General features: G+C 40.7%; 1 protein-coding gene across 5 annotated transcripts in view; it reads right to left on the reverse strand.

The window, feature by feature from the left end:
* si:ch211-198m17.1 (mucin-5AC) overlaps window positions 1-2,845 on the reverse strand; it is a 20,532-nt gene extending 17,687 nt beyond the window's left edge. For 4 of the 5 annotated variants that reach the window (XM_031571343.2, XM_031571334.2, XM_031571329.2 and 1 more), the window contains exon 1: window positions 2,644-2,844. In XM_031571343.2, the coding sequence (XP_031427203.1) occupies window positions 2,644-2,692 (49 nt within the window). In that variant the 5' untranslated portion in view covers window positions 2,693-2,844. Of the gene's footprint in view, window positions 1-2,643 lie in introns of all 5 variants that reach the window. The other variant, XM_031571322.2, reaches the window with a different exon arrangement.
* Between the last annotated feature and the right edge of the window lie 10,136 nt (window positions 2,846-12,981).

Consider the following 12,981-nt stretch of genomic DNA (forward strand, 5'->3'; position numbering starts at 1 on the left):
TCCCTAAGAGCAGCCCTAATCCAACGGGATACAACAGAGTGGAGGGGGCAGAGGGAGAGAGAGAGAGAGAGAGAGAGAGAGAGAGAGAGGGGGAGGGAGTGAGAGAAAGAAATGGAGAGGGAGGGAGGGAGGGGAAGAGAGAGATGGCTAATAAGTAGGAGGAGGACAGAAAGAGAGGGAGGGAATAGGTGATAAATGCAGTGGAAACTTACAGCAATAAAGGGCAGATAAGAAAAGAAAGCAGAAGACAGAGGAGGACAGATTGATGGAGGTCAGGGTGAACTAGCTGGCAAGTGGCAGAGACTACTACAGTCTGCTCTGGGACTGCTGCTTTCTACTCCTGATAGTCTCTTGGTGCCTACTAAATGGAATAAATGAGAACAACCACAACCCACACACACACACACACACTCATGCACACACATAGTTACACACGAGTGTGTGCGCAAACTCGTGGACAAGCAGATTAGGCTCACTAAAGCATGTCTGGCATTAGAATGCACTCTGACACAGAGACAAACAAGCCCGCTACTTCTACCGTTCTCGTTCAGCCTCTACAGGGCCATCAATACACACACGGGCACACACAAACACAGACATGCACACACACACACATACACAGACAGACACACACACACACACACACATACATGCATACATGCAGTTGTAGGGGCTGGGAGATGAGATAAGTGGTTCTGCTTAAGAGGATGTGTGTGTGTGTGTGTGCGTGTCTCTGTGTGTGTGTGTGTGTGTGTGTGTGTGTGTGTGTGTGTGTGTGTGTGTGTGTGTGTGTGTGTGTGTGTGTGTGTGTGTGTGTGTGTGTTGGAGAGGGGGAATGCACTCTCCTACTACCTCCAGTCTCCTGGCACAGTCTGCCTGCCCTTGCAACTCCATAACTCACCCACCAACAATTCAGCAGCTCCACACAGAAAGACATGACAGATGTGAGCTCATGTTTTCATTCTCTCTCTCCCTCCCTCCCTCCTGCTCTCTCACTTATCGTGGTCACCAGGCGACTGACTATACTCAAGGCGCCAGACTGTGGAGAAGAGGGCAGTGAACCTTCAGGCCACCCATTTCTCCTGCAGAACTTTGTGTCCTGCTATTAACACATGCAGTCAACACATCTGGAGTTTCCCTCTTTATCTCTCCCACTCTCCCTCTCTCCTATACTCTGTGTTGCTCTCTCCCCTGCTGTGTAAAAGCAACACAGACCTGCATACACTTAATTGATGGCATAAATGCTAAAGACAGTTTGTTATGTCTGACATAAAACAGCTGTAGCACATACTACATACCACAACATATACTTTATATGCATATAATCACACACACACACACACACACACACACACACACACACACACACACACACACACACACACACACACACACACACACACACACACACACACACACACACACACAAACACACACACACACACACACACACACACACACTAGTTCCAACATCATTAAACAGCCAGAGGACCACTTTATGGAGAACACGCACCCCCAGATAAAGCTCATAGTGCATCATGCTTCCCCCAACCACCCCACCCGACTCTTTCCTAACACGCTAGCACTGCCCTTAGACCTCAGAATGCCGTAGGGGTGAGTGATTATTAGAGGGTCCTGTGGGGTAACTTCCTGGTAGCGACCCCACGTCTGAGCCAATCAGCTGCTCAAACATGTGTGAGGTCTCTTGCCTCCACAAAACCTCCCACAATCCTCTCAACCTTTGAGACCACGTTGTATACCTGTGCATATAATTCTTAGGGAATCGTTCTTCTGGTGTCAAGACTTACAGAGAGTTTGTTAAATAGTACAATATAATCCACATCATCCATAGGTTATCGCACCAGAATCATTCAGAGACATACTTGAGTCTCTCATGTCAGGCTACAGAAGAACAGCAAAGGATTAACATGGCTAAAATGTTGGCACCCCTTCCATAACGGTAAGCTGTTTACTTGCAGGTGATACAATAGGCTATAAGAATAGCAGTAATGATTGTGAAATGGGAGCAACTCGTCTGGTAGCTCCCAAGAATTAAATTTAACCCCCACCCAACCCTGACTCACACACACATGCCATGTATGCGTTAGTGACCCCAAATGACTCAGTCTCCAATAAGCTACCCATCACTCGAGGCTCCCCTCAAACTTATGTACCCTGTTGACGTCTTATGTAAGACTTTAATAACCACCTATGGACGCAGTGGTACTGTGGCAACTTCTGCAAACAAACCACCGACTTGCTGTGGCCAGCTGGCTTGTGCAGATTCTGATCTGAACACGGACACTAAGCTCCTTTAACATTTTACAATGGTCCTCGGTCTCAGCAATATCTGGATTACCTCCATATCCACATGGACCTCTAAGGGTAAACGCACTTTATTCTTCAGAGGAAGAACATTTGTATCAAAACTATTCAGTATGAGCCAGTTGACCGTGACATATTCTCTGAGTTGATCTGTTAACGTTGCACAGTAGCTACATACCAGGCTATCATAGCACAATGAATCAATTCAAAACAAATTAACACAACGAAACAAAATTACTCATATTTTGTTTTGACTGAATTCATTGTAAAACGAACGTTACACAATAGCCAGTGAGCGGTAGGTCAAAACTACCTTACCTGACCCAACAAGCCACGACAAGACGAGAAGTTTATGCAGTAATGTCATGATGTCCCACTTCCACTTTTGGGTTCCGTTAGAAAGACTGTTTAACAAAGACGATTTCTGGGAAGAACTGTTACCGCGCCGAAAAGCGGTCGCCGAATGTCTGCTTGAAGAGCGTGGAAGCTACAGGTGGGAAAAAGTAGGAGCGATCAGCTGCCGGCGCATTTAATGCGCTCTGCCCCTCCTTGGTTGTATAGGGGCGGGCATTCGCGGACGACCTGTGCGTTGCCTAACCAACTACAAGTATGAGTGTCTAATTTTAGACTTCTTTGATGTGTGTGTGTGTGTGTGTGTGTGTGTGTGTGTGTGTGAACATATCTTCACCTTCCTAAAATAATTGCCTGAGTAATTTTTTCAGGTTTTTCAGAAAACACAAAAAAACTTAACCAAAAAATTAATATGTGATATTTATTGACAATTTCACTCAAAAGGTTATGACAAAAGATGACTTTTGTATGTCAACAATGTATGTCAATTATGTAACACAACAAGAGGAATAAATGACGTATGCAATTTTTTGAACATGCCTTTTTGACTTTTTGCCATTTTAAACCTTCAACTCTGTCAACAATAAAGCTTGTAAAATTAATTTTGAAAAGCTTGTACATTTGCCTAGGTCATATTGTCTTTTGCCTTAGGCAAAATAAAACTGCCTAATTCACACTCTTGACATAGGCCATTATACTACAGGCGTAGAATCACATGATGTGTTCAACTGAGGATGTGGGCGATTTTACCAGAGGTTGCCAGCATCATGAGGAGATGATTTAGGCAAAAAAAGTCATTTTCGTAAAAAAATGACTTAGGCATTTATTTTGGGAAGGTGACGATATGTACGAACATGCTAGAAGTGATCCTCGTCCAGCTTTCAGACTCCATACTAAATAGTTCATCACATTTCAAACGTGAGTGTTGCTGCAAGGGTAATGCGAACATGTAAACGTTTTTATGAACTTCCTTCCCATCGGATGGTTTACATAGCCCTTATAATAAGAACACAATTCTTCCGCGTAATAAATCCGTAATTACCACTTTTATGAGGTTGGCTATAGCACCCAGGGTTTTCCGTCAGTGGGCAAGCTGTCCTAAGGGCAACTTTGTTTTGTTGATATTTATGGTATGCCATGACATATCCGTATGATAAAAAATGTGATGATAAATGACAGATTATTAAAAACATCCACGAAACGTATGCAATTTAGCATAAGTAACTAAGAAAAGTGCGAACTGTGCTATATCTGATATCTGTGCTATGGATTCTAACAAAAATGTTGATGTAATTGAATTGTGCTCACAGCCAGACGCCAGTCCATGTTTTGATGTTCATATATGACCATCATAAGCCTTGTAAATTCAAATAGGGTCATTTAGACAACACAATAGAAAAAGCTGCATCTGAGGTATAACTAATCCATGCAAACCAAACCGGTTATGATGGGGGATTATAGAGTTGTGTCACAAAGAGAGAATGAACTTCACTCCTGTAAAATACACTGGTCTGTCTCTAGATTTGAGTCTGCAGTATGAGCACCAGATACCACAATGGCACACCTCCATACCATTTCAAAAAGGAGACTACAAATTGTGTACATGGAATATATAACAATCTAGCCAGGAAGAGGACAGAGATCTCAGCTTTAATACAGCTCCTGTGCCCTTTCGCAACCGCCTGACCCCAGGAGTGCCACTTTACTGGATACTTGAACACACTTGAATTCTAGGAACTACATTACTCACACACACAATACAGTTTGTATCTTGTTTACGAATAATAGTGGAAGTTATTCATTGTTCAATCGATTCTTGTTGAAACCTGCTCTGATGACCATGACGTATGAAACATATCAGTAATACGGTCGGGTCAAGCACAGTACTGAAAAGGGAGTGAGCCTGAGGTCTCTGTAGACTATAATAGCAGGGGGATTTCACTGACAGGACCTCCACGTGGAAACCATGCAGCCGAATAAAATCCTAATAACCACACGTTAATGCTTAGAAACCACCGTTTACCAACTGCCATCGTAATTAAGGTCTGAACATAGAAAGTAACCTACTCTTGACCAATGATAAATATGGTTGCTCATGGTCTGGTACAGGCTGCCACAATATACTGTGAGATACATTTACTTTAAAATGATGGCAAGGGTTGATCACTCATACAGCGTGATTCTAGGATTTAGGATTTAGCATTGCATGCGAGTAAATAAGCTACTGAAGTTTTAAATGTATGGGAGGTCTGCTGTGTCCTAATATCACCAGCACTCTCTGTAGACGGGCTGGAAGGCTGAGCAGCCCAGCAGAGTGATGCCGGCTGACTCGCAACGTAACGGGTTAGCAGAGCAAGGGGGACTAGGCTCATTACAATATCTCAGATGTGAAGAGAGATTGGGGTTTATTGTGTAACACCATGGGCTTCCACTTGGTGATGGGCATATTACTGGCAGATTGTATGCAAATGGGAGACGACCTCGTTTGGTCTTCTCACGGAGGTTCAGGAGGAAGTTAGGTCAGTGTGCGTAGTGTGAGAGGAACTGTTTAGTTCTCTTCCTCATGGTTGAGTTACTTCACAAGAGTATCTACCTCTCCACCACCTCTCCTCAGTAACACGCTGTTATATAACAGTACGCTTATTTATGGCAGTCCTGAGGCCTTGTCCATAACAACATACAGTTCTCATCCTTTTTGTTGTTCATCTTTTCCCGCCAATTATTTGCAAGAGTCCTCTTATCCTTTTTTTTTGTGGGGCCAGTCTTTAGAGTTTGTTTCAGGAGGAGAGAGAGTGGCCACCATAGAAACAGGATGAATCCCATTGATTAAGGAAGCATCCAGAACATTGCCTGTTCTCTGTGGAATCCTTGTTTTGTTTCCAGCTCAGCCTCTTGTCTCTGTGGGCTGATGGTCTTTCACAGAATAAATGAGGCAAAAAGCTCAGTGACCATGAAGAATATCAAACTTACAATAGATGCTCCAGAAACAGTTTGTGTTGTTTTGTCTACAATATTTTATACCGGGACTGTATCAGGGAATACTGATTCTAAATCAGTTTGCAGGGGTACAATGAACCTGTATGATAGCAGTTATGATGCCATAATTAAGTCAATAAACCAACACTCCTGGTGTCAGGGGGGAGGTGGTCATTGGTTTCAAAGGTTTCACTGGAACACAATCACTCACAAAATAAATAGAGTCAGTCAAGCGTCCACAGCTCTCTGCATACCAGATTACAAACATAATTAAGAACACATCTAAACTGAACCCACCTGTCAGATTACATACATAATTGAGAACACATCTAAACTGAACCCACATGTCAGATTTGAACATACTTAACTGTTAGGTACAGTACATGAGAATGGATTCTAGTACATGAGAATGGATATGGACATATAGTTCATGAGAATGGATTCAGTACATGAGAGTGGACATGGACATCTAGTATATGAGACTGGTTACATGTTTACAACATTACATGTTACTGGAGTTTACCCGACACCTGTATGGGCATAGACAACATCTGTCTGACATGGTGTTCTGACAAGTTCACCCTAACCGAACCTTTTGGCCTATATATACTCACTCTCTCTCTCTCGCTCTCTCTCTCTCTCTCTCTCTCTCTCTCTCTCTCTCTCTCTCTCTATATATATATATATATATATATATACTGTACTGTATATATATATATATATACTCTATATACTCTCTCTATATATATATACTGTACCTTTACATATGATGGTAATATATATATATATATATATATGTAATAATATATATATATTACCATCATATGTAAAGGTACAGTATGTAGCCTGATTGTATGTTTCAGGGTTTTCTTTGACATTGCTTGCGGTTTCTGGACCTATAAGTGAAAAAAAAAAAAACACAGAAATTTAAAACAAAGAATGAAGTTAATAGTAAATATATTCTTTTCATGGTCTTATTAGAGTTACAGTACATACATCATTATGGTATAGGCCTGAACAATTGCTCCTACTTGACTTGTATGCCACTCTCAGACTTCAGTTAGGACCATGTGGAATGATTGAAATGTAAAGACCTCTCATTTGTCACCTTCAGTGACACTTGACTTAAATCAGAACAAAAATTAATTGTTTTTCTATTTGTTGACTTTTAATACCGAACCAGGAAACACACTTCTTTTATTTCCTCCTAACCCATTCCCGTAATGCGTAATCCTGTAAAATCTTAGAGTAAAGAAACTTTTTTGTTTTTGATTGCTTTTGAACAAGTTTACACTTTGACTGGAATCTATTCACACTTCCATTCTGCACAGGGTGGAAACACTGGTTGAAGAAAAAGTAAGCACAACAGTTCACACTTTTCAGTGGTGCTCCCCCAATGCCAAATGTGCTGTTCAACTGCAAGAGAACATGTTTTGAGTTTGGTTTTGAACACTTATTTAGTGCCCATATTTATTTCTGTAGGTTAAATAGAATAATTTGAGGCCTTAATCCACTATATAATTTACTTTGACCAGTAAATGCTATGTCTGAAGGTAGGTCAGATATATAAGCAATACATTTACAAACTTCCATGTCATTTTCTTTTCAGTGATCAGGGAGTGGTATGCTATAGCAGTTGCAAATATAAAGTAGAAACCCTGAAAAGAAAGAAGGGGTGTGAATAAGGAAGAACAATACAATGTTTTGATCATCCGGATTGGCTCAGTGACGTCAACTACATACATACCACTGGATGCAAACTCCATGATGGATTGTGGAGCAAGAAGGTATTTGTCCTATATATAGGGCACAACCAGATCTTGGATTTCACCTTAATGATCTTTTGAGAGATTGGATTTTGAGAGTCATCTTGCTTTGTATAGGAGAGTGGTGACGCCAATGGTGCCAGCAGTTGTGTGAGACAAGAGAACACGTTAGTTAACACTTCAAGTAGTGAGGGCAGTGGGAGTAAACTGAAAATGCAGACATGCAGAAATGGCTGGAGCTGGCTAATACTATATATTTCAGTAATATGTCAAGTCCCGGTGCCATATCCCAGTGGTTGTTGGAGTGGTTGCAATCACTAAAAGGCAATAACTAAACAATGGGTAAAAACCAAGAATGGAAAGCATTATACACACATGTCCAAAACCACCAAGGAGTCAGACACATAATTTAGTTTTATTATTGTTTGGCATTTTTGCTCTGGCCAGTCTTGTGTATTCATTACTGCAGAAGGTAATGGACACTCAGATGTGATTCAATGTCATACTGCTTCTCTGAACAGTGTGTATTAGGGAATCTGACATCCACAATGTGTACCATGAACACACTGGAAGATAGTATGAAAAACATTCACTGCATAACAAGCCATTGTTACTGTTCAGACATTGCAAAACTACTGTAGCCAGTGGGGAATTGATATGATATGATACACCCTGTGCAAACTGTTGCTATGAACCAGTGAAAGTCATGAAACAACACCTTCAGAAGAAATGATAAAAAAGGATTGATAAGTATTACTGTAGCTTACTGCGGTTTTACTCTGTGGTTTTTCTGAAGTCTAGAGTATAACGTTTTGTGACAGTCAAATGCAGATAGTATTGTTATTAGCATTCATGGTAAACAAAACAAGCAACCCTCCAACCATTTAGTCATGTAGCTCTCAAAATAAATGGAAAAGGAAAGGTGGTCTAAGGACACAATGATTGTTTGGTTGATTTGTTAGGACATTATCTCCCTGAGTTTGAATCAAAACGCTACTTTCATCCCACAGACTATTGTTTGGCAACAATGAATCAATGTTTGTGCCCGACAGAGCCATTGGGAAATAGAAACTCAAACAATACTGAATCATGCGCTGACAGGGAGAGGCATAGAGGAGAAAACAGGTCGAAATGCATTCGTTCAAAGAACACACATGAAAAACAAGACCAGGTAAGACCAAACAGGGTCAGTTGTCAGACATCTGAGGGCTCCAACTCTGTACATTGCTGGTTCATGTCTGTGGTTGGGTGGAATAAAAGGTTCTCCTGTTGTTTGGGAGTCAGGGATATGTAGTCAGGTGTGCCCATGATGTCACCCATCTTTATGCCTTTATGATTGTTGAATCAGCAGCCCAAACAAAGCACAGCCCAACATGTCAGATAAGAGTCTACAGGAGGCCAACTAAATACTACACTATATTCCCAACTTAAAAACTGTGCTATGATGATCTCGTGTCGGACAGTGGGCCCTCCAAGCGCTAAACCATGACGTTGATTCAGGAGAATGTTTGTGACCATATATGTGGCCCAGTGGTAAAGGTTTGGTTTCAGACACCTGTTCTTTGGTAGCGGACAGAATATAAAATCAGTGAAAAAATAACTAATCCCCACTGACAAATAATTTCTACTAACAAACTCATTTTTGAGGGAATTTTCATCTCCTGTGAGCTAGCACTTTTTCAACATTATATAGTTATTTTGTTCTTTAAGCCCCATACATGAATAAATATATACAGCAAACTTAGTCAGGTAGATATGGTGTATGGTTGGAGCCCGTTTTAAAATGATAAAACATCATTCTTTTTGAGGCTACAGGAAATAGTGTTGGGAAACAACTGAAGGCGACAGGCCTCAAAGAGAACATACAACAGGACAAACTTATCTACATCATCGACAGTAATGACTTAGCAGGAACAGGCTTCTAGAGCCAAAAGCATCTCTGAGCTGTTTTCACTGACCTATTAGCTGTGAACAACTTATCCTCTTCATAACAGCAATCAGTAGTGTAAACACAATCAAAAGTATTAGAATGCTATTACTGGCAACCGCAAAATGCCTATACAGTGTAATCTCATCCTAACCCTAACCAACTGTAAATAAACTATAAAACAGTAATTTTCTACTGTTTCGTTACATTTATTGAGGTAAACAGACAGGTCTATCTCTGTAGGAATCCATGTTGTCAGACACTTACAACAACATTATGAGCCTGTCAGTGGTGAAAACAAGCGGTTTACTTTGCAGACGCAGATGCTTGCACCATGGGATTACATTGTATAGCCATTATGCGGTTGACATTTATAAAAAATGTATTCAATACTGGATCGATTTCGATCGTTTATTGTCCTAAGTAAATTTTTGGACCCAAAAATAGCTAAAACTATGGCTCAGGTTGAAAAATCACAAACGTTTCCATTTAAAGAGTAAGTCACTATTAATCAGTGCCTTTCAGAACATCTTGGTTGAAACTGTACCTGCCATGAAAGTGTAATCATGTGTGCATTTCCTTTATGACCAAAAAGAATTGTATCAAATCAAATGCTAGAACAACACTACCACAACCATGCAAGTCACCATTGTCTCTCACACACATACCAGAAGGAAGTGTGATCAAAATGGTTGTGGTAGTGTTGTTCTAGCATTTGATTTGATACACTTCTTTTTGGTCATAAAAGAAATTTCCATTTCCATCACCATTGTCTGTCACACACATACCAGAAGGAAGTGTGATAATTCCCCCTTCACAGAATAAAAGGAAATTAGATGGAGCTGGCGTGATCTCTGAGGTCAAAGTCCTTGGTCAGGCCTAGTGGAACAGATGGCACCAAGCGCCAGCTTTGCCATGGATGAGAACATGGCCGAACTTGATTGTTATCTGCACAATTATAACTTACCTAATGTAATTTGTTCTCATTACATCCTGATCAATCCTTACATCAGAAGCCTTCTCGCTGATAATATGTATTTGCTTACATCTGTTCACCATTACACTCAACAAATTCATACCTTCCATGGGTTGTCAAAATGCTGTGTTGACTTTAAGTTACATACTATACAAGCCAAAAGACAATGGCGGCAGTGCTAGCACCAGATGAAGTGATGCAAACAGTAGTAGAAAGGAGAGAATTAAATTCATTCATCAAGGGCAAAGACATTGTGTATTTAAAGCCAACAGGTTTGGGAAAAGGTTAATATACCAGTTTGTAACATTAGTGGCGAAGTAGGAAGTATAGCGAACCCATTGTGGTCAATGGCGATTAGTTAAAGGCTGATCTAATGGTTTCAAAATGTACCCAAAGTCTACGCCTATTAGAATGCAACGACGGGAAACAATGCCCAATGGAGCGTGGCCAGACCCTATTTATTCACCGAGTGAAAAGAGTGTGCAAGTGACAGTTGCCATAATAACTCTGTGGTAAAATCAACAAAATAACGCTGTGGTAGTTAAATAACTGCTTGAGAGACCCCACATTCAATAAAATGCATGTGAAAGTAGTGTCTGTGTAGACCCATTATATCTCCAAAATATGTCTGTTGCTATCCCTCTGCTAACAGCAAAAAAATAACAGACTACAAAGCAAGCCACTCACCTAATGTGTCACCATTTGTACAAGGTAAGCAGAAACTAACCATTAGGCTTTTCTGACTGGACCTTCGTAGTGCTGCACCTTTAAGCCATGCCTACCTAGGCCGTGAACCAAACATGCTCCATTCAACCTGACCAATTGAACAATGAAAATGCCTTGGTGGTGCATGACAGCGTGATCATGTGATCATGAACATAGATATCTCTTAAACTAACATTCAGACTGGAATGACTGCAGAGAGAAAGGGAGTGAGGGACAGAGATGGAGGGAGATGGGGATAGGGGGGTTTGACTTTTAACGTAGATTATTTTGCTCTGGCCATTTTGAATGATCACATGACCGTGGTGCACTTATACATGCAAGCTAGATTTCCTCCTTGCAGAAGGAGCTACACTGGGTGTTAGAAAGCGGTCTAGTCCCAGTGAAATAAAAGTCGTGCAGCAGTTTAGTCCAGTACAAAACAATAGCGACCAGTCGTACACTGCAATAGCTAACTTTACCAATCAGGGTTTACAAGTACAACCACACAGGCAACTTAAGTCAACTAAATATAAACGCATCAATTACCTAAGGATTTGAGAGCCACAATCTTTTGCATAGAATAAATCAGATGTTTTAGGCGCTAGAGCTGTTACTTTAGCTTTCATAAGAAACTTGAAGAGTTGAAAGTTGTCTATAACCATGGATACCACTCTAGAATCTCTCATGCTGCTTGTGACACAATGTAGTCCGTTCTTTTTCTGCTTTTTCTGGCAACATCTTTATTTTTATGAGACAACAGCTAGTTACAAAACACACACTGACAACTACATTTTAATTCACCAAATGGGTGAGTTAAACGCCTATGTTTTCTAATGCCGTTATTCCACTCACACCTTATTTTCACAGATTTTGCAAAAACCTAATTTTTCCATAGGGAGTGCTAAAATGCTAACAATACAAACTACCGGTCAACTTGATTACTCTTGTGGGAGTGACCGTTTGTATGCGGCGGATTCACATTTTTGCACGTTCTGGAGAATGAAAAGGGTTTTGGAAAATCAATAAGATGACACCCCTGGCAGTTCAACAACTGCTTGAGAGACCCTACATTCAATTATGTTCATGAACCATGTACCAGTGAAAAGTAACAGACAAGGCAAGTCACATAGCTCAATGCGTCACCAATTTCACGAGGTGAGCAGAAGCTAACCATAGCTAGCTTTACCGATCAAGGATTGCAGAATCCAGCTTAAATAAACACTTTGATTACCTAAGGATATGATAGCTGGTTAATAACTGGTTTCAACTTCGGGTATGAGTTGTCTGTAACCATTGACACTTTAGAGTCCCTCGTGTTGACTGAGGCAAGTGACATGTAGTCCATTATTTTTCTGCTTTAGCGGTAGCAACATCTTTATTTTTATGAGATAAGACAACAGTTCGTTACCAAAGACCAAATAAGGACTACATTTTAAACCACCAACCCGTTTGCCTAGGTTTTCTACTGCCGTTGTTCTGCTCACACCTTCTTTTCGCCGATATTGCGGAAAACCTGATCATTTTGCAGATTTTTTCTTTGGAACCAGGAAGTGTTAAAATGCTAACATTAAAAACTACACACTTCCGGTATAGTGCTACACCATAGACATAGGAAGACCTGGACCAGCAATGCCTGTGACGTCAAGGTCCCAGCGAGTTTGCATTGTTTTGTCCCAGGCAGTTAGTATTATTTATTAATTAGCAAATGGCAACCTAACGAAATTGTTTTCAACAAAAAAATCAAAGTTCATCCATTGCTTACTACGTCAATGATCTCTGACAAACTACTCATTCTCTGGTTGAAATTCAGTTTACTAGCTGCTCATATTAGACAGCCACTATTTACATTCCTGATCCGATTGGTGAGAAGACAGCGGCAGGTTGAAGTCGCTTGCCAGCCAACTGACAATTTATCGTATACATTCCCGAGCCTCCTCTACACGGCCACTTCTCAA

The sequence above is a fragment of the Clupea harengus genome, chromosome 1 (genome assembly GCF_900700415.2).
Source record: "Clupea harengus chromosome 1, Ch_v2.0.2, whole genome shotgun sequence".
NCBI lineage: Eukaryota > Metazoa > Chordata > Actinopteri > Clupeiformes > Clupeidae > Clupea > Clupea harengus.